Here is a 26,861-nt window from a genome sequence, read left to right as displayed (position 1 = left end):
CCTATTCCACCAACTGGTCGGAAAAGGCCCCTTCCATTGAACAAAGACGAGTTATTGGTATGATTACTGGACCCTGTCCGGTGAACAACCATCTGAAGAACATCGGAGAAACACCCGACAGCTCTTGTCGCTCCTATAAAGAACTAAAGGAAACCGCCGACCACCTCCTTTGTGAGTAATATAGATATTAGTAAGAGATATGGAAGAAGCATACTTCCAAAAATACATTTTAACCTGCACCTGTATTAAATGAAGATGTTGAGGTAAGCGATTACAGTTCTGCAAAACAATTATGAATGGAATTTATGTAAATAATACATTTACGAATGAGCCACGATGAACCAACATTTTGTTTGAACGGATTCGTAAACCAAGCTAATTTCCAGTATTGCTGGGATAATAATCCGCATTAGATAGTAGAAGGTCCTAAATTTTATCAACAAAATCTGACATTTGGTGTGGAATGGTAAGAGGAAAAATGATTAGATATTAATTCGTTTGCTCCCAAATCGAATTGATCGTTTGTGGTTATCAGGAGAAATTTGGTTTCGGCACGATGGTGCTTCACTTCATTATGCTGCTAGTGCTAGATAATACCTGTATTTCCGAACAAATGGGTGAGCCTAAAAGGTTATATTGAATGGCAGTAAGGTCACCGGATTCTTATCTACACTGGATTTTTATCTTGGAGGCTAATAAATTGATCGTCTATAAGGATTTACTCAAACTCTATAAGAACTAAAAGATTGAAACAGAGTAATTCAAAGTTCAAAATTTGCTGTCAGGCAGCCGAAGGTACAACAACTATTATTAATAAATGTCGAATTTTCAATTATTGTTAATTTTGTACTAAATAATATTACCATGGAATTTGATGTTGATGAATCATAAGTCAAACGACAGCAGGCCCAGCTTCCTTCTGGCGAACTATCAGACCCTCTAGGATATTTATCTGATGTATATAATATAAAAGTTTTCAAAATCAATTGTTGCTCTAAGACCCATATTGATTTGAATTATTTAATGTATAAAAAATTATTTGTACACCTTAATGACGCTAATGACCACGCGTTCGATGAGTATTATCAAATAAAAAATAACCGTGAGCCGTATGTCACAGATCTACTACATTTTGTATCAGTAAATTCAGTTATATCATATCTACACATAAAAAAATGGAAATACAAACATACAATATGAAAGACAATTTTCATAAAAGTTATAATTAGGATACAAATTCTGCGTTCCGCCAATTTTGTCTAGCACTGTATGTACGAATTTCGGCGTATTCAAAGACATTAAAGATCGAAATATCAAATTCACGAACAAGATATTTCTATTTAGTATAAATCGGGATATTTTCAGTTTTAAAGTATCCGTAAAATTTTAACATATTTTGCCAAAACTAATAATTTATATTAATATTTCAGCTGCCGTTAACAATGGCTAAGCCAATGAATTTTGATGTCAAGGCACGGAATAAAACTATCAAAAGTAAGTATTACTATGTATATAATTCAAAGCAAAAATTCAGTCCGAAATCAACAAATTGAGAGGAAATAGGCTAACATCCTTTAAAGAAACCAAGGATGAAAAATAGCAGTAGCAATACCTGTATATTAAGCGGCGGGCTAAGTTTATTTAATAAACTTCTTTCTCGATTTAGTTGTGGCAAAATTTTCAATTATCTCATCAAAATTTATATTCCATCACAACTCATTTTCAATGCACAGCCTTGTTAATGACGACAATTGCTTATCTAATATTGTAGAGCGATGTACATTTTTTAGCAATCTATAGGCTATACCTATATGCATTCGGAAAAGTTATGATCATATCTGATTCAACGATTCAATTAAGCATTTTCAATGGTATTAATGCATTATTTGTATTATTAATCAATTCGGATTGAAGTTTGATAAGAGGAATTAATTAATCTGGCAGTATAAAAAATATTCTTGGTTGCGACCTAAAGAGAATAAGCACAAAAAGGTAATGAACTTAATATATTCCAATTATAAGAAAATGGGAAAACGAGGAGAAATCAGAATCATGGAATAAGACCCCAGGTCTGAAACAATGGAAAATATTTATTTTGTTTTGCGCCAACTGGTATGAAAAGGCCCTTCCATTAAACAAAGACGAGTTACTGTACACAATCGGTAGGCTATAAATATACATTCGGAAAAGTTACGATGATAACTGATTCAACGATCCAATTTAGCATAATCAATGGTATTAATGAATTATTTGTGTTATTAATCGATTAGGGTTGAAGTTTGATGATAGGAATGAATTGCTGTAACTCACTAAATCATTCAAGTTGTAGATCATTCGAATATATTTCTATTAGAAATTTTACTCGCACTTCTAAATCATCATTTACATTTTGAATATAGAATATTTTATTATTTGGAGTATGAAATTATTATATAGAATAAAAAATGAGTGTGAGGATTAAATTACAGTAATTCATTCATTTCATTTAAATTTCCAAACAAGTTTTGGAAAATTTTTGGCAAATTTTGCTGTAGATCCAATATCGCTTCTAAAATAAACGATCAAATTAGTAATTTTGAGGGGCCCCTTCATGCTTGGGGCCTGGTGCTTTAGCCTCCGCTAGAAACTCTCTAAATGCGACGCTGAAATTAAGGCCCTATATTGCCAGGGATGAGGATTTCTAACGGTTTTTAACTTCACTGTAACTTTTCGTAATCCCGCGTGGTTTAAAGAGCAATATCCACTTATATTGTAATATACTATTTTTGGTTAAGACTTTGGTATACCACCCACCTCTGATTCTGATGAAATTTTACATATGGAACCAGATGTGGCTAAGCCTACATTTGAAGATATGAAACATTAAATTTGAAGAGGTGGAAGAGAACCATGGCCCTGATTACGGTAGGGTTCAATATAGAGAAGATTTTTTTAATGGTGACGATTTAAGCAACCGATAAGGTGCTTCACGGAGCAAAAAACGCCAAATTGAGAAAACGGATCAGGATGGGCATTCAAAGGCACAAACTTAACCAGTCTTAGCCTAGTCTAGCCTAATCAAACCAACTCAGAATTAACCCGATAATATCCTGATTAAGTATTACTTTGGAACGCTAACCAGCCATCTGGGCCTTCTTTACACCAACCTAGCCTGAATTGGAATGGATGCGGCTTGGAAGGGTTGACCTTGGTCCTTCAGAATACAATCGACTATCAGTTAATAGAGTGCGGAATTGCTTTCTTGGTGAAAATCCGGATGGAACTCAAAAAACTTTCGGAATGCAATTACCTTTATCTATCCCTAGGATCAAAATCGTTACTCACATACTCTCTATGTATTATGTACCAAATTTCATCAGGATTCAAGGTGTGATATTCAAAAAATGTTAATTTTTGCAATAAATTAACATATTTCAATAGAGACTGTCGTATAACAAGCCTGGCATTCGTGAGGGATGAAAGGTAGGGATCACATTTTCATATCTCATGTCAGTTTATACGAGGGTTGCTACTCAAGTTTTGAGATATGGCAACACTGATGTGAATATGCCAAATCTGACATTGCTATCATAGAGTTTGATATTTTTAAATGTGAATGTACTCAGAACGTGTTGCTATACGAGTGCTATTTGAGTGGTTTACAGATACTTGAAACATTTATCTTGGTCAAAAAATAGAATTGAATCGCTAAAACTTTCGTGCGATGATATTCTGTGACTTTCAACGTTTATTAAACCAACAACAGTGTGGCAATCAACTCGCTTTGATTTTTGGTGATGAAGCACTATCTCGAGCCATCGTGTTCCGCTGGTTTTTCGAATGCATATGAACCCGAAACTACACAATAATTTACTGTATGGTTCATCAAGAAGAGCCAAATCCAACATAAGGTGAACGTAAAACGGTCACTTCTGAATGGTGCACCAGCATTTGTTTGCTAGAAATCACGAAAACCGATCGCAGAAGACGAATTAGTCTCCACTAAGACAATGTGAGTTCTCACACATCAATTCAAACAAAAACGTTTTTGAACAGTCAAAACATCGAACTGGTGAGTCATCCGCCGTACAGTACTTGTTGGGAGCACGGGAATGTTGGGAATTATTTTTTATTATTTCCGCAGAGCAACAATAAATTGCGAGGTCAACGTTTTTCTACTCTCGAACAATCGGAATGGAAAAAATGCTTTGATAATTGGTTAAAATGCATGCAAAAGTGTATTGATCTTAATAAGGAATATTTTGAAAAATAATAAAGCCACATCAAATTATAATTATTTGTTTTTATTTGTCTATCTCAAAACTTAAGTAGCAACTCTTGTAATGGGTGAGTCGGAAGGAACGAATTAAACTATAGGAGTGTATTTTACATTTGAAAATACTTCAAACATTTATATGTTATTCGATTTTTATCTAATCACAGCGGAAAATTAGCTTTCAAACATTTTCTGATTTGTCCACATAGAGCGCCTTTTGCTCTCTTTTTTGATTCGTCTAATTAGTGCATCACCATTCATTTGTTCGGCCCCACTCGCACTGTATTTACAGTTTTTGTAGATTCAATTCTAATTTTTTTGCAGGATCTGCAATATTGTTCCCAGACGATCTAAACTTCGTTTTGGACGAGGCACCAGCATGTGCTACAGATTCAACATATTGCGAAGAATATGAAGACTACCCGGAACAACATTTAAAAAATCTTTTGAACTGGCATCAGATGAACAAGAATCTCTTCAGAATTGATGTAGCACCATTATTAGGTAAAATTCCATTTTTTTTTGTTTAAATATACGTTTTTATACCTCAGGATGTAAGCAAGTATAATTAAGCATGAATTTGATAATGAGTATATGACCCTATAATTAAACTCTTTGATAACTTCATTAATGATTATATATGACTTTATGCTGGTAGTTGTTTATCTGGGGGCTAGCTTGTTTGTAAACGTAAACTTTGATATTTTAAATATAACCTAATATTTTTCATTCTATCTTACATGAAATTTAAGATAAAATCGGTAAACAATGTCGCCATGTCAAAAATAAGTATTATCGAGATATTTTAATGATTTTAAAAATCTTGAAAAAATCCTCGCTCACACTAAATAACGATATCTTCCTTAGTAATGAAGCTATTGACGTGATTTATGTTGTGCGAATTGGCGGCTGATTTCAAAACACTCCGTACAAAATTATGGAGTTAGTAGGCAAGCCCTTGTAGTTTGTTGGATTCAATTTCAAGTCACTAGTTCGTCGTAGTTAATAGAGATATTGTTGGTCACTGTGGACTACGATTTTTTCAAAATTTTGAAAATCGAAATATCTCGAAAATACTTTTTGGTATGGGACAATTTTACTTGAAATTTCATGGAGATTTTGAGATTAAAATGAAAAATATTAGGTTTAATTCAAAATAACAAAGTTTACGACTATTTCCGGTATAACCGGAATAGCCACATTCTGGACAGCATTATATTTGAACTCAGCACCATCCAAAAACTTCGTAATTTTAAATAACTGAATCCGCATTGACTTTAATGGTCATTTCTATATCATATAATTCATACTACTTCAATACATGTCGTTAATATGTTTTAGATACCAGAGACGATGATGAAGAGTTTGTTTGCAAATCTAGAGTTACAACAATATTTCCAAAAATAGCTAAAAATACAAGGAACGCATGGAAAATTATTATAAATCAAGGAGACAACGAAGAATATAAACAGGGTGTGGTGGTGGAAAGGTGCTTAACGTGAGTATAGTTATTTATTATAAAAGGAAAAATTATTATAATAATTGACAATAATTAGTCAAATTTATCACTATGTATTTTTCAATAGAAGGTGGTTTTAGCATAGGGTTTATAGTTGATAATAATGCTATCCATTTAGAGATAGAAAACAAAGTTTATACTAGAAATTACGATTTAAGATATGAGAAACATTTATTTTCCAACAAATAATGTTCATTCGAAATTTTGATTAATAAATTTAACTTTAAAAAAGTTATGTTCATTACTATTTGGTACGAACTAGTGTCCCGTGTAACTATTATTAGCTTTCAAAATATATTTGTATAAAACTTCATTGCAATGTTGCCAGTAGATTCGCTGTAATCGTTGAAAATATGTGTGATTCGTTTTTCGTTAACGCCATTTATCTTGAATACGGATGGCGACTTTTTACTAAGCAAATCCCAATTATTTTGCTGTTCCTATAGACGTGGAACTTTTTCAAGGGGCACCTGTAATCAATTTATATATAGAAAGTGTGTGAAAGTTATATATCATCAATTTTGAGAAAAAATGTCATATTTCACAGAAATATCTATAAAACTTGAATCCCAAAATGTAACTATGAGATCAGAGCCTTAAGGGCCAATCAATTTGAATAGTACAAGCTTAATACCACTTCATTTTTAGTACTTTTCTATTAGTTTCACTTGTATGTTTATAACCGACTGTTTGCTCTCAATTTTGTACTATGAGAGATTAGATTTGATTCAAATTTTGCACTTGTCAAAGACTAACGACAATACAATAATTCTATCAAAATATCTGATTATACTGATTCGACTCGTCAAGATTCATAAATTTCTTTTTCTATCCTTTATATGAGAGCGAGAAAGACAACTCGCAGGTGAACTAGGTAAGAAGGCAGTCCCAGGCTAATAAAATCAAGATGCAACTCTTAACACAACAACAAAAAATTAGTCAAAAAATACGCTTTTAGAAATAATCGAACTAAAAAGTGAAAAAATAGTTATTGGTGAGAATAAAATTACTGATGAGAAAATTAATTGAAATATTACGAAAGCGAGGAATGCTTTCTATGCAATTTTTAAACTAACTCTCTCTTCCGAAATGAAAATGATGAAAAATATTAACTAGTGATATGCGATCCTAAATTTCAATATCACCATTTTGAGTAAGTTAGGGAAATGAAGAAATGGAGAATACAGGAGAGATATTTATTAGTTATACGCTAGAAGTTTTACCTTTCTAGCTATCCTAGAAACACGGATCGCATTTATATTTGTCACCTAAGTTATATAACTTAATTCACAACTTTGAAAATACTAGTTATTAACTTGAAATATAAATAGATAAAGTGGTTTCAATAATCTGCCTACTGTTCTTGTTGGATGTGAAGACTATATAGGACAATCTATGCTAGTTTATGCTCTCTTAAATACTAATTCTATTGTATACAACAGCTATTATTAATTATATTTATGGTTGTCACGTCACATCAATACAAAAATAAGGATAAGTAATTTGATAAGTTAATGGAACTAGTGTCTAAGGGACATAGGAACCTCTTAAGTAAGACGTTTAGGACGGTGAGTTTACAATAAATCTTAACGAATACAATTGCAAGTAGGAGTTAAATATCCGAGACGATAAGTTAATGGCGCATAAAATAAGAGACTTATTGTATAACTTAATATATGGTTAAAAGATCTTAAACGGTTCCGATCAGGAGTGACGAGATAATTCCTACATAAGAAACCCACCTAGAAACATTACTGTCTATCTTACCGTAGAGAGCCATTTTGAATTTATTAACAAAAATAAAAAATTGAAAAGAAAGTCATACTCAATGAATAATTTTCAGTTATCGAAAAAATCCCCTGATTGAGAATCAGACATCTTTTGGTTACTAAACGCAAAGTTGGTTTAACAACATTATATAAACCACCTCACGCTTTTATGATAGTGACAAAATTTTTTATCAGTAAGCTTATTATTATACCAGCTTTTTAGTTTGATTATTGCTAAAAGCTTTTTTTAGTTTCTTTAAACTATAATTTATACTTATCTTAATCATCAAATGTAATGATTGACAAAGCTTTTCGGATACGAGTGCATCAATATTCATCACAACTCTTTCTCGTTACAAAAAAAAATTACTGTGGGTACAAATTTTATAAAATAATGTAATTGTCACTGATTTATTTCTTATTTCAGGGCAGGTAGAAAATGTGATGTTATTGGTGAAAAGTCGCAATACTTCATCACAGCTTGTAAACAGAAATACATCTATAGACGTCTCCTTTCTTTAAACGATGTCGGTTTACCTGAGTTAGATAGTTTCAAGCTTCCTTCAGCATGCTGTTGTTCATATAGAAGGAAATTTGATTTTCGTTTCCAATGGAGAACTTAAAAGCATCTGATGTCCGTCCAGTATTTTGGCAATTCTAAATCAACAAGGTATGTGTATATATATTTTACATGTTATTCATTAGAATCTATTTTCTTTAAATAGAAGGTTGACATGATCAACTACACAAAGCTGAATGAGATGGATATAATAAATATATATTATATATTTTAATTTTCAAAGAATCCGTAAAATTTTAACACGTTTTGCCAAAACTAATATTTCAGCTGCCAATAACAATGACTAAACAAATGAATTTTGAAGTCAAGGCACGGAATAAAATTACCAAAAGTAAGTATTCCTATTTATATAATGTAAAGTATGAAGTCGGTCCCAAATCAACCTAAGTTGCTTTTCAATGGAGCATTTTTATATTGCACATCAAATACTGGGTGAGTGAGAAGTAACGAGCCAAACTACAGAAGTGTTCTATACATTTGAAAAGGATGTAAACATCTGATGTTATTCGATTTTCAAATTTTTTTCTACTTAGCTACATAGAAAAAAATCAGCTGAAATGGTTCGGACATGTGCATAGGATGAATGAGGAAAGGATTGAAAGAAGAATATTAGAAGACAAAAATAAAAGATGACTTAGAAACACCTGGATGGACGAAATCAACAAAACGACTAAGAGTAGAGTGAAAAAACTAAATACGGTACAAACAAAAACAAAGGAGTGAAAGAAATGGAAGAAAGACTCGATGGAAAAAGAAACTCAGCCCCCCATTTTATAACCGAAAGGGTAAATAGACATAAGGATAAGTATTAAGGATCGTTCAAACATCAACCTTTAAACATTTTATGCTTCGTCCATATAGAGCGCCAGCTAGTCTCTTAATTGATTTACAAATGCCTTCAATATTTTGAATACGTCGAATTAGTGCATCATGATTGTTCACTTTTACTTTGAAGTTGTGAGGTTTCAGATCTTTGGAAGCCAATTTGACCACTTCGACCAATCAGACGCTCTGGAAACCCTTCACTGTGGTTAAAAGAAAATGCTCATATATAAAATATTGTTTCACCCTGTCATTTGAAAACAAACTACCATTGAATAAATGAATATGAGCTTTTGTTTTTTTTTTGCACTAAAACCCCGCATTTCTTAAACATTTTTTATAGAATTCATACCACAACTAAGTGTATTTGTAATGATTTTATAAAATAACTAGAAGTTGAACTTGCTTAAAGCAACTGGTTCAAGTTAACCTTTATCTATTGATTATCAGAGTGAGTGGAGAAAGACTGTCGTAATGAAATAAGTTTGCGGAAAGGAACATGATTAGAACAAAGTAAACTTCCACTTGATACCGTAGTTTTTATCATAGATTTTTGGTCTCAGGAGTATGCAGCCACAAATTTTTGGAGACAGAAATTCGATATGTCTATTAATACAGCAACAGCTTTGAAGTTTTTTCACATTATTTATTACTGTATAGTACACCCATGTAGTTTGATCCGTTTCTTCCCACTCACCCACTATATACATTTTTGTGTTTTCATTCCTTCTTTATTTGCAGGATCCGCAATATTGTTCCCGGAAGATCTCAACTTCGTATTGGATGAAGCACCAGCATATGCTACAGATTCAAAATTTTGCGAATAATATGAAAATAGCCCGGAACAACATCTACGGAATATTTTGAACTCGCATCAGATGAACAAACAAATTTCTTCGGAATATGATGTAGTACCATTATTAGGTAAAATTGCATACCTTAGGTACGTAAGCACGTATTATTTACCATGAATTTGGTAGTTTGGTGTTTACTAGTGACATGTTGGATGGTCTTGTTATTAGGAATTTTCCTAGCTCTATTCATTTCATGTGATGAGACAAACAATGATAAATTGATAAATGATAAAAAATGAAAACTAATCTTTCTGTTGCTATATCCGCTTTATTGAATTGGTGTTTGCAGTATCTGTATGTACATCGATCTAGAATAACGCATTATCATCAAATTGTGTTTCAAGTTGAAAAAAAAACAATCTCATGATATCGTGAAATCTGTATGTGATACTGATTTGGAAACACTTCTGACTGATAATTAAAAAGGAAATCATGCTTCAGTTTGAAAAAAAAAACAAACGGTCGTCTTTATGCGGATCCTAATTAAATAATTTCAATAATTATCACTGGTGATGAAAATTGGATGTAGAATGAAGACATTCCGAGTTCTCAATGGAAAACCAGTGACTAAGCTCGCCGCCAATAGGCTCGTCAATCAGTCGAACATTGTTTTCTTTGACGGTGAGGTCACAGTGCTATTAGAGTTCGATTTGATAAGACTAATTGTCTCTTTTCACATTTACTTATTTGCTGTTCTTACAAAATTAATACTGCTGAAGGCACAGCCCCGAAAAAAAAATTTTATTTGAAGGAGCAAAAAATATGGCAAAAGTAGAGGATAACAAAGGATCATGCCGCCTCCAACGACGTCCCAATATTAAAATAATTAAATTGTATTACAATAATCAGTAATATTATGATAGAATATAAAAAAAACCTTTCAATGAGTCTTGCAAATGCTATTAATAATATACTCTGATTTCGAATGATAACTTCTTTTAACTTGAAGAAACTTCTTTCTTGTGGGAAACTTTTTATAGCTGGAGAGCTAGTGAAACCTCTTCCTGTAAGGTCAGAAATTCGTACACTTATGATTTATATCATGCTAAGGGCAATAGCCATGACCTGGCAGGCGTCAGCCTTATATGTTATCAGCCCCTTTATTTTTTTAATTGTAAAATAAACAGAGTATTAAAATTGTTTCCGTGAGATTAAAAATTCAATAGGATACAGTTTATTTATTGTAAATCTTGGAAAAAATTGACAGGCGATTACAATGAGTTGGTGAATTGAAAGGAGCACAGTTTATGAGGCAAAATAAACTTTTTCCTGTGGTTGAAATTTGGATATTTTTTCGACTAAACATTTCAGAATAAATATGTACAATGACAGGCGGTTTTGAATAACATCAGACCTTGACAGGCGAATGGAAAGGTGCTAAAGGCGTGCGAGTAAAAGGTGTTACGTCTATGGTGCGAGTGAGACTGTTTATCTAATAGGAAGGGACGTATACCTGCTCTTGACCAACAATGTAATGAGAAGAATTTCTTGTGCCAACGATTTTTACTTGTGTAGATAATAATTTAAAAATCTATATGGAATATGACAATAATAATGTTAAAAAATGGATAAATATTTCTGAACTGTATACAAAATTTTAAGAAGAGGTAAAAAAACCTTTGCAAATATTGCGGAAATCTAGTATAATCCGGTCAACTTAGACAATTGAAGTTATATAAATCCCCATCAAGCTGAAAATCAGTAAAATTGTTTAAAATACAATTGAACATAGAATTTTAATGTTCCCCATCATTTTCGTGTATGGAAAAAAATTTATTTAAAGTTGAAGGTCAAAAACTGAGTTTTTCGCAATTTTCAGCGAAATGGTGAGTTTTATCATAAAAATACCTTAGATGAAAATTGTGAATCATAAAATTATCTACAAAAAACGCATTAATACTTTTTTTCCTACAAGCCACTGTTTCTGAGATCTAATGATTCAAAAAGTTGTTATGGTATTTAATGGTTTCAACAATATATTTTCAGCAGTAAACTTTTCTTACATTATTGAAATGAACCGATAGTATTCGTAAGAAATTTCTGTTGACTGGTTGGAACTGTCATAAGTTCATCAAATAAATTATCAATTGATGAAGATGTTGCTTAAGTTCGACGATGTTTTCTGCAGCTTTGCTATTTCTCGTGCAATAATTATAGCCATGAAATAGGAGAGTAAATCTGAAACATTATAACTTTTACAACATTTTGAATCGTTATATGACAGTTTTTGTAGATAATTTTTATGATAAAACTTATCGTGTTGCTGATAATCGCGAAAAGCTCATTTTTTTCAGCATGATGGGAATTTATTTTTCGGTCTAATTTGACCGGACTAGTATCAGAAGGCGTTCAAAGCATTAGGAAATATAGAAGTAGTAGAGAAGAAAGAAAAAAAATTCCGATACTCGAGAAATTTGTATGCCAAATGTACGATTCGAAATGTTCAAAATTAAGTGATGGGCTTTATGAAAAGTTTCTTGCTACATATAACACAATTAATCCTAAAATATTCATGAAAATAGTAAGAAGTTATGAATTATGAAATCTACCTTCGTGCCAACGTGAACTGCAACAACAATTATTGAGAACTGCATATATTATAAATATATGGCGAAATTGTCATTTAAACGAACCAATAATTCTTACCACTGGAAATAACAGTTGGAAGTTAATTGATGGTCATCATGATTTTTCCATTTTCATTGGTTTCAGGTGAATACGATTCCTTCTTCTATTAAGGATATACTTTTACAAGAGGCTACTCATACTGCGAAGCACAATCAACTGAAGCTGAGGAATATATCTTAGGTAACATATAATTTTTTTATTCGAAAAGACTTAGCATACAGTCCTATTTAATTGAGATTGACATTCAATTCTTAATGACCTTATTGGTTTATTAAAATATTTTGTTTTCTATTTTCAGAAGAGGAATATATTATAGAAAGGTCAGATGATGATGAAAATAGAAGAAGTGAAGTGTAGAATGATGATGAAGAGAATTAATGTAAAAACTAATGTAGATTACATTAAAACTAATAAAATGTATTGTATTTATTTTTTTTTCATACATGTCACTCGTACTATATGCATTCACGTAACACCTCTTACTCACACGCCCTTAGCAGCTTTTCCCTAACCTATCATGGTCTTATTCTTCCCAACACCGCCTGCCATTGTACATATTTATTCCTAAACGTTTACTCAAAAATATATCCAAATTTCAACCATACAGGATAAAGTTTATTTTACCTCATCAACTGTGCTCCTTTCAATTCACCTGTCACATACTTTTGCTCATTGTAATCGCCTGTCAATTTTTTTCAAGACTAACAATAAATAAACTACATTCTATTAATTTTATGTTGTTATAATCTATTTTATTTTTTATTTTAACCCCTTTTCTATTTGCAATATGTAAAATTTTAGAATGAGCAAATGGTTTAAAGCAATATAAAGCGTATCGTAGGAGAATCACCCAGTGGCAATTTCTCTTCACTTGAAAAAAATCGTTTGATCGAGGGACAACCACACAACATATCTATGACACTAAAATCTGTTAGGCAGGTCACACAGAAGATGCCTTCTAAGCCTTCGCTGGGTGGGAGGTCTCATTAGAGGTTGAGCCAATGTATTGGGATGGGTTTCCATGCGCAAAGATTATTTTTTGAGGAAGTGAGATATTTTTTTCTTCAACTGACTTAGGCCGGGTTTCTTCACTTTCTAATAAAGTCCCTACTATTATTTACTCAATAACTAAAAATTCAGTGTCTTCACCTTCTAATAAAGTAAACCTCCGAGTTATTTCCCAAATAAGTTATTAGGCAGTCACGAGTATCAAATAAACAGTTTAGTAGTTCAATATACATCAAAAGTCGTTTGTTTGTCTATTATACCTATATTTCATTAGTTCATTTTTGAAAATATTCGTCATACAAATAATTAAATATTTACTATGGATGCTTTTCAAGATTTAGAAGATTTGTTTGATGAAGAATTGATTTCGGAACAAGCTTATTAGGTTCGTCATAAACCTTAACAAAACACGTGCAAATATAATTACGTACAGATCGTTGCCAAAACCACAAATCATAGGAAACCCTCAATAGAAGAACGACTATTTATTAAATACATAATAAAGTGACAAATACTTATTAGTTAGTTCGGATTTAAACCATCTAGGGTGAAGAAACGATAAACATTTATTCGACAATTAAAAGTTTCCACTAAAGTTATGTGGCTAATAATTATTTGGCACTTTATTAGAACGTGAAGAAACCGGCCCTTAATTTGGAGGTAACAAGCGATAACGCTATTGGGTAGATATCAAGGAGCATTTACAATAATTCTGAGTACTTTTGATTGAAATCTAGAATTGCTATAGTTGAGTTGGATGCTGTGCCCCATAGTTGAATACCATAACTCCAGATGGATTTTAGTGTGACTTTGTATATCAGCAGCTGGTTGTCGATTGTTAGTTGAGATTTTCAACCTATTAACCAGTATAGTTCGCTAAGTTTTAGACCTAATTGCTTTCTCTTGGTTTGTATGTGTGTGCTCCAGATTAGTCGTCGGTTCAGATGAATTCCAAGGTATTTTACACTCTCTTTTTGTTGCAGAAGTCGCCCGTTCAACATCCCAGTGGGATAGGCCCCTCTCCGTTGGGTGTATGTAACATAAACATATTTATTTTCATTCTCCAAGTTTTTAGTCACAAGGAAATAGCGTCCAAGTTTGTCTGCAATGTGTGAGAGGCAATAGCTGGGTCCAGGTGAGACATTGTCATCTGCATATGTTGCGGTAGTTACGTTGTTGTGTGTGAGAATATCAGCTATGTACATGAGATAAAGCATCGGGACAAGTGCACTTCCCTGGGGAACTCCTGACATAATTGGATGTAGAGTGGTGATGTAATCTTAGATTTTGATTTGAAAGATTGTGCTAGAGGTTTTCCTGATTTTGTATAGTAGTCCATCGTGCCAGACCTTGTCGAATACCTGATCGATATCTAAAATACTCTATTTATTTTATAATCTATGAAATAAAAGGGTTGATGACGTGCAGAGCCTGCCAGGACATTGTTATTGCCCTTAGCATGATATAAATCATAAGTGTACGAATTTCTAGCCTTACAGGTCTCGAAGGGTTCAATAGTTCTTGAACTATTAGGAAAATCTTAAATTTCATAAATGTTAACATCTCATCTTTTTTAAAAATAGCTTTGGAAATTTTGTTAAATATTAGGGAATTATAAGATGCATTATCTATCTATGTATGTAATCAACAATCTATTTATTTATTTAATTATGTATCTGTACGAATATATCTTAATACTTCTTCCTAATATTCGAAGTTCGACGAAAAGATATGATTCCATGATAACCATTCTTTTTTTATGTTTTAAACCAGTAATAATCAGGGTACGTACGCAATTTGTTTTAAATGAAGTTCAATGGCGCTAAATTGGCTCCATAAAAGTCATGCTGTGTGGTCAAAATTCCTCACTTGTACTACTATGAATGGTAAAATATGGAATTACAGTTAACTTTCAAGAGTCGAGACCAAATTATATATTTTATTTATTTATTTTTATTATTATGGGTATTTTGTGGAAAAAATCGTTCGACATCCTTAATTTATCACAAGCGATTAGTATTAGCAACAGTATCATTTTTGTTATTACGTAATGAGAACTCTGAAGGGTCGCCTTACTGGTACAAATCGACTATTTGATGTCCCATCAACGTTGTTACAAATTGTTTGACTTGATATGAAACATCTTTTTCGGGAAATGTTTAGTGGAATATTTTAGCTGATAGAAAAAGTACTGTGTGAAACTCATATATAACTGCATATATGCATTAAAATTTCTAGATAGTACATTTAGTAAGTAAGTAAGTAAGTAAGGGTACTGTTTAACGTACTGTTTTCAAATTTCAACAATAAACGAGATACAATCTTTTTAATACGTGAATTGATAACCTTATTTTTCCAAATTTATAATAAACGCTTATACTACGAAGGTCATATGGGAATGACTATATCGCATTAGGTAATTAATTTAACTCGTATATTGTCCCATATGAATACAAGTATGTGGGATTTCGCATGTCGCATTTCATATAATTATTTTAAAAACATATTCCACAAGTGGTGGGGATTTTTATGCACAAAAGGTGCTATTCATAGATAACACTGCTTTCGACAAATTTAAACTCACACACGACGGTTATCTGGAAAGTTTCAGAGAAACATAACATTTTTTCCATAATCATTTTTATTTTTTAACATGGTCCCTTTTCAAGTCAATACGCTTAGCCAAGCGATGTTCTAGCCGTTTTAACTTTTTCAGTTTATAGTTACCGTCATTTTTCTCAAAATAGACGTTTATATATACAATAAGGTAATCGATAAAAATCTTTCTTCTACAAGGGAAACTTTGAGTGGAAGTGTGGGAAGGCACGTTGTCCTGATGGAAAAGAACTTTGTATTCAATCGAATGCAGTCGCATTTTTTCAATTTCTCTCTTTACCTTATCAAGCAACAATGCGTGATACTCTCAAGTTATTGTTTCACCATGAAGCTGTCAGTCTTTTTCGGAGCAGCTTTGCCCTTTGTGATCCACAAGCGTAACTATTTTTTTCGAAATGTAGGGGTGGATCCAGGTTTTAAGCAGAATTATAAATCGTCGCAAAAGCCGACCACGTGAATGAGGCGAGAACGCATTTAAGTTAAGTTTTTGGTCCAAAGCGAGCAAACAGGATAATCAATGAAAGGCTAGTTCACGAATAGACTATAGTTTTTACACTCTGGTACTAATACCATACAAAACTCAACTTTTTCGAAGATTTTTATGGAAACTTTAACCTGAAATGAGTATAAAGTAACTGTCTCACTTGAAGTAAACAAATACTGGACGTGGCATTTGACGTCATCTAAAGCCCACGAAAATTAGCAGCGTTGGAAACAAGCGAAATTTAACTGATACTTTGAAAATTATTGTTTTTTGACATATATTTTTGTATGTAAGGCCCAGTACGCACTGCGATTTTTCATCGCGCGATTTATATCCGTCATCGGAGTGAATTCTAATACGCACTGCCAATAAAAATTCGTCTAAAATGGATAATAGTTTTTAATTTGTGATCAAAATCCTAACCTAAAAATTAAATGAAATATTGCAATAATTCTTAAACTTAAATATTTAAGTAAAACTTTTTTTAGTTCAAATAAACAGTTGAAGGCAGCACTGACATTTTTTACTTCAATAACAGTGTGACGTTAACAATGCTGCAATTTTTCATTTAATTTTTAGGTTAGGATTTTGATATCGTATTTAAAAACGGTTGTAGGCAATCTGTAAATTTATTATATAAATAAAGTGTTAACTTCAGTTACCTTTTTGTTTTCTTTCAACAACACTATATGTTTCCCAAGTAAAATATATTTGTTGGTATATTTCCTCCCACAATCTCACCTTCAATATTCTCTCTCTCTTCAATTGCTCTATATCAATGACGTCTTCTTCTGGTATTTCAAGTACGAAAATTACAGAAATTCAAGTTTCTAGCATTACTGAAATTTTAGTCTCCACCTTTTGAGGAAAGTATCACCTTCTGAATTTTGTACATATGCACAAAACCTCATACATTCAATTATCCGAATTCCTAACGACAACAATGACAATAATGAATTAAATTTTTAGATAAAATATTTTACTGATTTCTAATCCTATATTTTTCTTTGCAGCATGTAAGACTTGTCATCTGAAGTGTCATTGGAAACGAAGCTTCATGATTGTGTTCTGAGTAGAAATAACTAGTTTCTTGAAAACATTCTGCAACCAAAATGCTATAATATACCTACATACTTCAGACATCACTTCAACTATACCACAAGAGGGCCAAGTTTTGTATATACGAGGTCTGGCTATTAAATAACGAGACTGGTCTGACCCTCTGGAAACCATTCAGTCATCACGATACCGTTGATGTCAAAAAACAACGATCAACATTGCCTTGAATCTTGATTTGCTCTCTCGGCCATCACTAAAGCACTTATACCACTCAAAAAATCGCGCACGAGATAGAGATTGATACGTTGCTCCTGTTTTTCGTCACACACGCACAAATACTATAATAATTACGGAAACGTGTTTTGGGACGTGCATAGACAAGATATATAGATACCCAACGCACTACTCGTTATTTACCCCAACCGTCTAGGGCACCCTCTAGGCGCGCGGTCTCGTTATTTAATAGCTAGACCTCGTATAATAGTCACATTATTTCATATATAATTATTATGAATAAAACTAGCGAGTTTCGAAAATTGTTTTATTTTCATTAATCAATTACGGATAAAAGTAAAGGAAAGTGACGAACTAGGGGATAGTATCTAGGTATAGTAATATGGAATACCAGCATTTATCTCAGAAAGGAAATTTACACACGCAAAAAATAGGGATTGTCTCTATATTTTATGGCTATTCGCATGTAGATACTATAACATATCAGTCAATCCAACTCTTTCGTTGGTGTGACAGTGTTTTATCGCATCACTTTTTAAGGTAAGGTAAGTCATCTGAATTAAATTATAAACAAATTATTAAACGATACATGAACAAGGAATGAATCCGATAAATTCACTACGCAATATCAAAAAAAGCACTGATATATAATATTATTACACATGTGTTTTTAGAACAAAAGCTTAAAGGAGAAGCAAACTGAAAAGGCTGAAGTAATATCGTAAACAGCTAGCATAAAGATAAGTATACTGGGTAGGCAACTAAGAACGGATTATATAATAGTTTCAGGAAAAACTATAACAAAAGTGTCCCCGAGAAATACGTGGAAATTATTTTCAGTATTTTAAGTAAAGAACTAAAGGGCATATTTGAAAATATAAAATTAGGAAAGCAAAATTTCTCAAAATTCAATTGGCACTTTAAATATCATAATCGAATTCTGTAGCAAATTCTGCGCATTTTTGATTTAGTCCATGGTGTAATAGAGTCAAGGTGTGTTCCCTCCGCAGACCAATTTTCGTCCTGTTCTGCGCACTTCCAAAACGCCGGCATATTGCCAATCATATGTTGTTGTTTTGGCGGTAGTAACCTAGACAAGTGCCGCAGAGCTACTTGCGGATTTTTATTGTAAATCTTACTGACCGAATAGAATTGTAATAATAGTCAGTATTCGTCAATATGACGTAAAAAATACAGATAGTTTTAAAAAATATTGACTTTTAATTTACGATTGAGTTATGAATTGTGCTAGTGCGAACGCTTACATTAAATGCAATTGAAAATTGATTGACAATATGCCGGGATGCTCTGTTGGTAGATGTCATAACTGGAATGGGAACACAAAAAATCAAAATATTAAGTATTTCCCATTTCCCAAAGATAGTGATACTCAACAAAAATGGATTAATGCTTGCAATACCGACAAGGAAATTAACCTCAAAAATGGTTTGGAAATGATTGTCTTATTTCTAAAATACATTGCATTAATTTTGTTTTGGCATTATCAATTATGAGTGTTGATTGAATAAATTATAATAAATTGTAGGACGGATCTGATCACGCCACTTTACGCCGGATTTTTTTGAGGATACCAGTTACTTGAATAGTATAAGCGATAAGCCTATTTTAAAGCTAAAGAAAAATGCTGTCCCCACTTTATACTTGACTGAACCTTCATGGTATTTATTATTGAAAATGGAAATTGATATACCAAATTATTTAGCGTATTGTAAAAATAAAAATATTGTATAATTTCAGTGAAGCGAACCGAGGTAGAAAACGAAGAAGTGTTTGTGAAAGTGAAAATGATTTTAGAAGTTCACAAAAGAAAGCACGTAGCTCTAGTTTTTCAAATTGCATTAATAGACAAGAAAATAATGTTTTACTAGATGTAACAAATCAGAGTTTGTGAGTAAAATTTTAAAATAACTTAGCACTTCCATGACAGATAAGGCCAGATAAGGAAGTTGTTACATCCTAAACAAAAAAATGTAAAGTGGTCCAGCGAAGACATTGCCTCGGCCATAGCTTTAAGAAGTGTTAGCCCTAAGGGTTATAGATATTTGCGGAAAAAAGGCTACCCACTGCCTGGGTTAAGTACGTTGAGAAAAAGGGCTGCTAAAGTGAACATTGACGAGGGAATTGTTGAATCAATTTTATTGTCTATGAAAGACAAAGCAAAAAACATGCACACATAACTTGATCAATTTTATCAGTTTTGTCGATACTCAAATGTTTCTCTGTTGATAATTTTATTTATTACTTAGTTGTTGTAATAAAAAATTGTTTGCAAAAATCTAAAACGTATATGAATTTATTCTCACTCCACAAAAAAAAACCAATTATTTTTATGTGTAGATCTTTAACAGAATAACAGAAACCTATCTATATAATTTTTACACAAACACATATTTATTTTGTTCATTTTATTTACAATAGTTTCAGTTATATCATCTTAAAACATTTAATTCAGATTCAAATTTTATATTTTCTTAGTTCAAACATTGATCCACACGATAAAAAAAAATAAACATATTAAATGAATGTAATTGCATCATCATAGCATCCAGTATTCAATTTCGCGCAAAGTCATGTGATTGGCTGAATTTCCAATATGGCGGCATTTTGGAAGTTTTTTTCATTGGTCGTGCGCAAGAACACACCTTGTCTCTATTACACCATGATTTAGTCTATCTTTTTATAAGAGGTGCGGCAACCTTGTTATGCAAAGATGTCAAGTCTGGTTATGCTTAACTTTTGTCCATCATTACAAAATACGAGTATATAAATTCTAAGCAATTCAATGTGAATACTAGAGGGCGTTGTTACAAATATTTTAGTAAAGTCTCTCTATGGGATAGACTGTGCATGAGCGTTCGTTCACGCGATTTGTTTAAATATTATTGTCTATTGGAACATATATGTTGGAAATCAAATTCAAATTATAAAAGTTTTATGAACAAAATTACATTTATAGACATAAATAATGATATTACAGAAAGAAACGAGTCTACAGACAATATTTAAGTATGCCATATATCATTTTCTTTTATGATTATTTTTGCTACCGGGATAGATGCATGTGGGCAGTTTTGAAACACTTTCAAATTTAACGAACGTGAATATCCGATTTCGATTTTCGAATCTCCGAAATAAATCGCAATACAACCAAATACAACGCAAGTCTGATTCGTTTCGTTTAGATTCGAGAGACCACATGACAGAGAGACCGATTCCGCAAGCGTCATTTATTTTTGAAAGAAGAGAATAGAAAAAGAGACGGAGCTGTCTCTCTTACACATAAGCGTTATAGCTCGTGTCCAGATTTTCCTATACAGCGACTGTATTTTATATAATGTGATGCCATCTAGCGGCAATAATAACAAGATTATTATGAGTTTAAATTACTGCGGGTAGGCCAATGTAAGAATTTTCCATCCAGAATACATTTTCAATTCTAGTTTGAGCAAAGTAGCCTAATAAACGTTCGAAGAAAAACTCTCGCCATTTACACATTTCTTGAGATATCTCGGGAGAGAGAAAAGAAATCAATATGCGGTCTTCGCTACTTTAATACTAATTTACTCTACTTTTAAAAGATATACTTGAACTTTTTAACGTTTCTTTTTACATTTGTCAAGGGAAACCACAATATCTAAAATATATGAGCATTCACGTTGCTAATTATATCGCTTAGAATCTATAATGCAGTCCATATATATAATACATTCAATTTTAGCGTTATTATGTACTTTGTGGAAATGAAAATGAAAATATTATCCCCCTTCCGCACCCCTCAAAAATTTTAAATAAGAAAGGGGGTAGTATAGCACCTTGTTGGAAGGGATTTTAGTCATCTAATCAGTAATATTATTTTTTTTTAATATTTATATAATACTTAGAATGTATTTTTCAATGTACTTTACTATTGAATAAAATATTCAAAATGACCACATTTCACTTCTTGACAATAACCGAGTTAATTTTGGATTTCTCATACATTTTGTATAACCTCAGGGGTTATTTTGTTAATTTTTTCCGTTATTCTAACTTTTAAATCAGAAATATTGTCTGATCTATTAAGAGGAGAGGAGTCAAATCAGTCTAGCCGTCCGATCGATCCACCTCTTCCAATCTACCTATTGGGAAAAATCTCGTTTAAATAATTTCTAACTGTACGTGCAAAATGTGGTCGAGCTGCATCTTGTTGGTAGTAAATAGATCGATCTATCTTATTTGGATGATTAACATTTACGTTCGCGGCCGTGCTGACGCTGACGTTGGCATTGGAACGCAAGCGCGGGCGTTTGTTTATAAATCACATTTCGTAATCTGTTTAATTTATGTTGAACGCGAACACAGGCGCGAGCGTCAACGTTTAAATATCGACATTGACTTTGATTCTTTTTTAATATCCTTTTCAAACTTATTTCACTTGTCTTCAAATGCCCATTCTCTCTAAACCCACTCTGCTCAACTGCCTTCTTTCAATTCGGTGACTGGTATTACTTGCAGCTCTAATACTATCAATTCTAATTTTATACCCTCTCGTTACACCCTTTATTTTTCTTGAATATTTTATTTCTGTAGCTTGTATTTTACTTTTTGTTGCTGGTTTAGCACCCATAATTCACAGTCATATGTTAATATGGGCGTAAATATAGTTCGAAATACATTTTGGTTTCTCTCTCTTATTTATGGATCCATTGATCAGAGCATAATAAACTTTGTTGGCATTTTCAATTCTCCTATTTATTTCTGTCTTTAGATCTTATCTAATTCAACTCCTAGATATAGCACTACGCTTACTTGTTCTATTTCTTATGTCTACATTGAGAACTCGAATCAACGAAACATGTTGAACAATTCATAAGAGTATTTGTCAAATGTACCTTCTAAATTGCTTTTTCATCTGATGCACGCTTCCATTTCCACTTATCGCTACTGTTATTTTACGCCAGCTCTGTTTGATTTCTCCGCCTTCCCTTTTTGTTTCTACTATGCATTTCTTTTTTATTGTCGTGTTAAATTGATATCCTTCCTTCTTCGTCGTAGTTTTCCATGAATATTTTCTGTAGTTTACTTTTCTAACCGAGCAGATATAACTCTGATAACTTGATCTAAAGTCTTTTAGAATGTTTTTCATGGTTTATTCCAATATATTAAAATTTCTGCCCACGGTAACATTCCCCTCTTATTAATATATGATTTTTTTCTTCTCTCTTTTTAGTAAATAGTTTTCATTTCGAACTTATTCGTTTTTTTACTCTTTTACTCTTTACTTACGTTTTTGGTAAATTATTATCTTATTTGATTTATTTGGTTTGTCTCGTCAAAGACTATAGGCAGATTCTATGAGCAAACCATAGTGCCAGCAGAGCATCTATTCTGTGAATATCATGTTCATTTCAGCAAAAGGTTTGGGTACATCGATGAATTAATGCTAACATCTTGGAAAGTGAGACTTAAAATTCCATAAGAAAAGCATTCTTTGGGAGGAGTCTACATATTTTTCTGGCAGAGCAATGAGATGCAGTCATACACAAATTGTATTTTTAGGTATAGAGGCAGAGCAGTTGAAGAGTAAAATGACTTCAAACAATCTTCAATGTTCATCTTATCTGATTTATTTTCTTTTTTAATAAAAAATCTGCCAACTCTTACTGAGTCTATCAAAACTATCGTCTTTATTTTTAACTTCGCTTTTCTCTGTTTTCCAATACGTTGACCATTTTAGGTCCGCCAAGGAAAAATGTTCAGTCAAGCAATATCGCACTAAAATATTTGCAGGTCACCTCGTGCATTATGCTTATTATCAACTGCGATAAGATTATAACACATGAGTTAGTTCTACTGATTAGAATTCTGTTAGATTTTTGAAATTATAGTTTCAAGGATTTATTCTTCAATATTTACTCATACTTTCAACATACAGGTTTATACAGAAAAATATAACGGACTAATCAAAAACTTATTTTCAATTGAAATATAATATATGAAGAATAGTTTAATCATATATCAATCGATTTAGGATAATGGATACGTTAACAGTGGAAACAAAAAAAGGAAAGCCAAATTCGTGGACCCGATTTCAACAATATTTTAATGATTACTGCGAACATTCTAGTATTATTGGATTTAATTATTTGGCTGAGAAACGATCGAAAGGAGAAAGGTAAGTTATTCAAACTTGAACACATTTATGAGTGTCTTTTATTAAAATTAATGTGTCATAGCTTCTCCATTCATTGACACAATTATAATGTAAATATTAGACACCAAAGTATGTATATATGTATGTATGACTTAAAAGATCTAATGTGTTTTTTGATTTTGGGGATACTCAGTGTTTAAAGTTGACGGTAGTTACAAAGTGACGAAGTTATTGGAAAAACTATAGTAGTTTGAGCATCAAGTGTAGATATGATTAATTATAGTTTGGAAAAACTAAAAAATATATTTCAAGCCATAGTCAATAATTCTTGGAAAAAGAAAAATAAATGATAAGAACATGAATATCACTATTATAAAAGTGTGGGTCTCTTTTTAATATTTTTAAAAAACTTTTGTAACCAGTCTAGGGACTGCCGAATGATTTTTTTGATACTAAGAATTATACATTGAGAAAGACTTCCGTTTCTATTAATCCTTTCTTTTCTCATTTTCTTAAAAAGCTTTCTGCGGTAAGATGGTGGTAGTATTTCTCGATGACTGAAATATAAATGTAGTACATGTTTCTAAGATAGCTTATTATTTTTACGTTCCCGAAAAGTACAACAAAATTAGAGCTTCCCTTTACTTTATTTCCACTCATTTACGAAATTTAAGACTATGTAATTTGTTAATATTTTTTATTACTTTCATTCCGAAACCTATAGTTAGTTTAAAAGTGCGATAGAAAGCACCCCACGCTTATAAGGTACCTGGGTCAAATATGGCCACCTTAAAGTTTGGATTTTATATTTTTCAACTTTTAAAAAATTTAAACATGTCAAATTTATGTCATTCTTTAATTTATTTATCTAGATTTAATATAATATTAAAATATTCAGCATACCCCTCTTAATTATTATTTTTTTAGTTTTTTAAAAAAGGGAAAATTGGCCATATCTCCGATGAGGGCTGTAAATATAGTCATAGGTGTGGCCATTTTTACAGTACGAATAATTCATATTCGCAATTCAAATTCAACACTGAATTAAGGTTCTAAATCACATATAGAAAATTACAAATATGTAACAGCGTGAATTGCAATACAGTGTGCAAATATCGTAAGTGACAAGTATCCAAAATCTAATGAGTTTTTTTTAATTTTACAAAATAATCTGTATTATCTGTGCTCTAGCAGGATTGAGGTCTTCTGCCTATCGTTTACTGATGTTTTTATGATGCCTCAGAAACCCCCTCAGCCAATCGCGACCGATTATTACTCCTTTGGATTCCATGTTTAAATTATTTTAATCGCAGAATTTCTAATTGGTCGACAGTCGATCTAATGTTATGTTCGATTTCTATTAATAAAAGAAGATAGTATGTAGAAAATATGTGTTTGATAAATCGTAGATTGAGTCACATAATGGAATACCTCCATCGCTTCTACTATAGGAAACTAATAGTACCAATCTGAAATGCTTTTCTCAATTTTTCATACCACATGAGTGAACATTCACTTGAACGCATAAAATGAAATAAAATTGATCATTGAAAATAAAAAAAATATGTTATTGAAAGAGAAAATCACTTTTGCATATAATTTAAAAATTTTACTGATAATGTTATCAATAAAACATCAATTATTATTATTAATAATCATCATAATTACGTTAAAAAATTAGATCTGGATTATTTGTTTAGCTGATATAATATTTATATATAAGTAGTCATAACATATTTGAAAAAAATACATATTATAGAGCAAGGTGAGAGGCATTTACAAAAAAAATCGTGTCTCATTGCGAAGACGTAATAGCATATTACATAACGAGTTTGGAAAGTGATATATTTCGCATTAGTTGTTACTGTTTTGCACGAGCCGTGTAGCGGAGAGTACTGAAACGTTACTAGTGCGAAATATACTTTTCAACGAGTTGTGTATACTATTTTTCCTACGGCCACGTAAAAAAGGCAATTAAACAATATCACACATGTGTTGAAAAGTATATAAACACGTGTGCTGAAAAGTCCCACAAAATATTTTTCATTTTGTAATAGTAATGTTCATTCAACTACTTTATACATTACCCAGTAATAGTAATAACACTTAATTTTAACGTTTAAATTATCTTGCAGACACTAGTGTGTATTTGAACACAAATCACAACGCACTTTCAATTTTTATTGTAAACACTAATATAACCTCAAAAAATCATATTGTCTACTTCTTCAGTCTTTTTGAATTTGGCCTTTTGTCTTTCGGTATCCAGCCAGATTCATTTTGTATTCGCGTATTCCCTCTAAGAAAAAGAAGCATTTCAATACATGTATGTTTTGTTATTTTTTAATATATGTGTGAAATAAACTAATTTCTCAGGTGAAAATGAGTGTGCAATCCATCATTTTCATAAGTGGTAGTAGGACAAAATTTTATGTTGTACTTATTATAATTTCATTAAGAAATTAAAGCAAGCTAGTGTCTCTTAAAATACGTGAAAGTTTTGTGTCCAATTTTTTGCGGTATTTGATTATATCAATCACTGCGAAGTGAAGAAAAATTCAAAGGCGCTCTTGATTAATGGCAAATTTTTGATTTTGATTTAAAATTTTGCACATATTCCTAAATTAAAATGAATCATTTATTGAGATCTCTCTGTGGTAGAGCATTGTCGGTCATATATAGAAACACCCTGTATGTCTTATCCTATCGTTGATATGTTCCATATATTGTTTATCAGTATTTGATTCGGTTATTGGTTATAATCGATGCTCGTGATTTGAATATTATTAATTTAAAAATTAATACCAAAATTAATACACTAACTAGTGTAGACTAGTTTCGAATTCTTGTTGGTTTGCTCTAATTTCTCGATTTTCTTT

The 26,861-nt window shown here is 31.8% G+C and overlaps 2 protein-coding genes across 2 annotated transcripts in view; both read left to right on the top strand.

Annotated features, from left to right (window-relative positions):
* The first annotated feature begins 4,322 nt into the window (after positions 1–4,322).
* Positions 4,323–12,891, top strand: LOC130896871 (protein spaetzle-like). Its single transcript, XM_057805234.1, has 7 exons — positions 4,323–4,326; positions 4,502–4,759; positions 5,597–5,753; positions 7,971–8,213; positions 9,687–9,888; positions 12,512–12,607; positions 12,726–12,891. Exons 1-4 carry the CDS (start codon positions 4,323–4,325, stop codon positions 8,164–8,166), a joined length of 615 nt encoding a protein of 204 aa, XP_057661217.1. The 3' UTR covers positions 8,167–8,213; positions 9,687–9,888; positions 12,512–12,607; positions 12,726–12,891.
* A 9,795-nt stretch (positions 12,892–22,686) lies between these two features.
* LOC130896756 (pickpocket protein 28-like) overlaps positions 22,687–26,861 on the top strand; it is a 28,635-nt gene continuing 24,460 nt past the window's right edge. The window contains exon 1 of the mRNA XM_057805053.1: positions 22,687–24,003. Coding sequence (XP_057661036.1) covers positions 23,864–24,003 — 140 coding nt within the window. The 5' untranslated portion in view covers positions 22,687–23,863. The remainder of the gene's footprint in view (positions 24,004–26,861) is intronic.

Source organism: Diorhabda carinulata, chromosome 7, assembly GCF_026250575.1.
Source record: "Diorhabda carinulata isolate Delta chromosome 7, icDioCari1.1, whole genome shotgun sequence".
Taxonomy (NCBI): Eukaryota; Metazoa; Arthropoda; class Insecta; order Coleoptera; family Chrysomelidae; genus Diorhabda; species Diorhabda carinulata.
This window is presented reverse-complemented; position numbering and strand designations above follow the sequence as displayed.

Coding starts and splice junctions, on each gene's coding strand:
- LOC130896871 (XM_057805234.1), top strand. Junction 4,760..5,596: donor TGATGTAGCACCATTATTAG/GTAAAATTCCAT, acceptor AATATGTTTTAG/ATACCAGAGACGATGATGAA. Junction 5,754..7,970: donor GTGGTGGAAAGGTGCTTAAC/GTGAGTATAGTT, acceptor TTCTTATTTCAG/GGCAGGTAGAAAATGTGATG.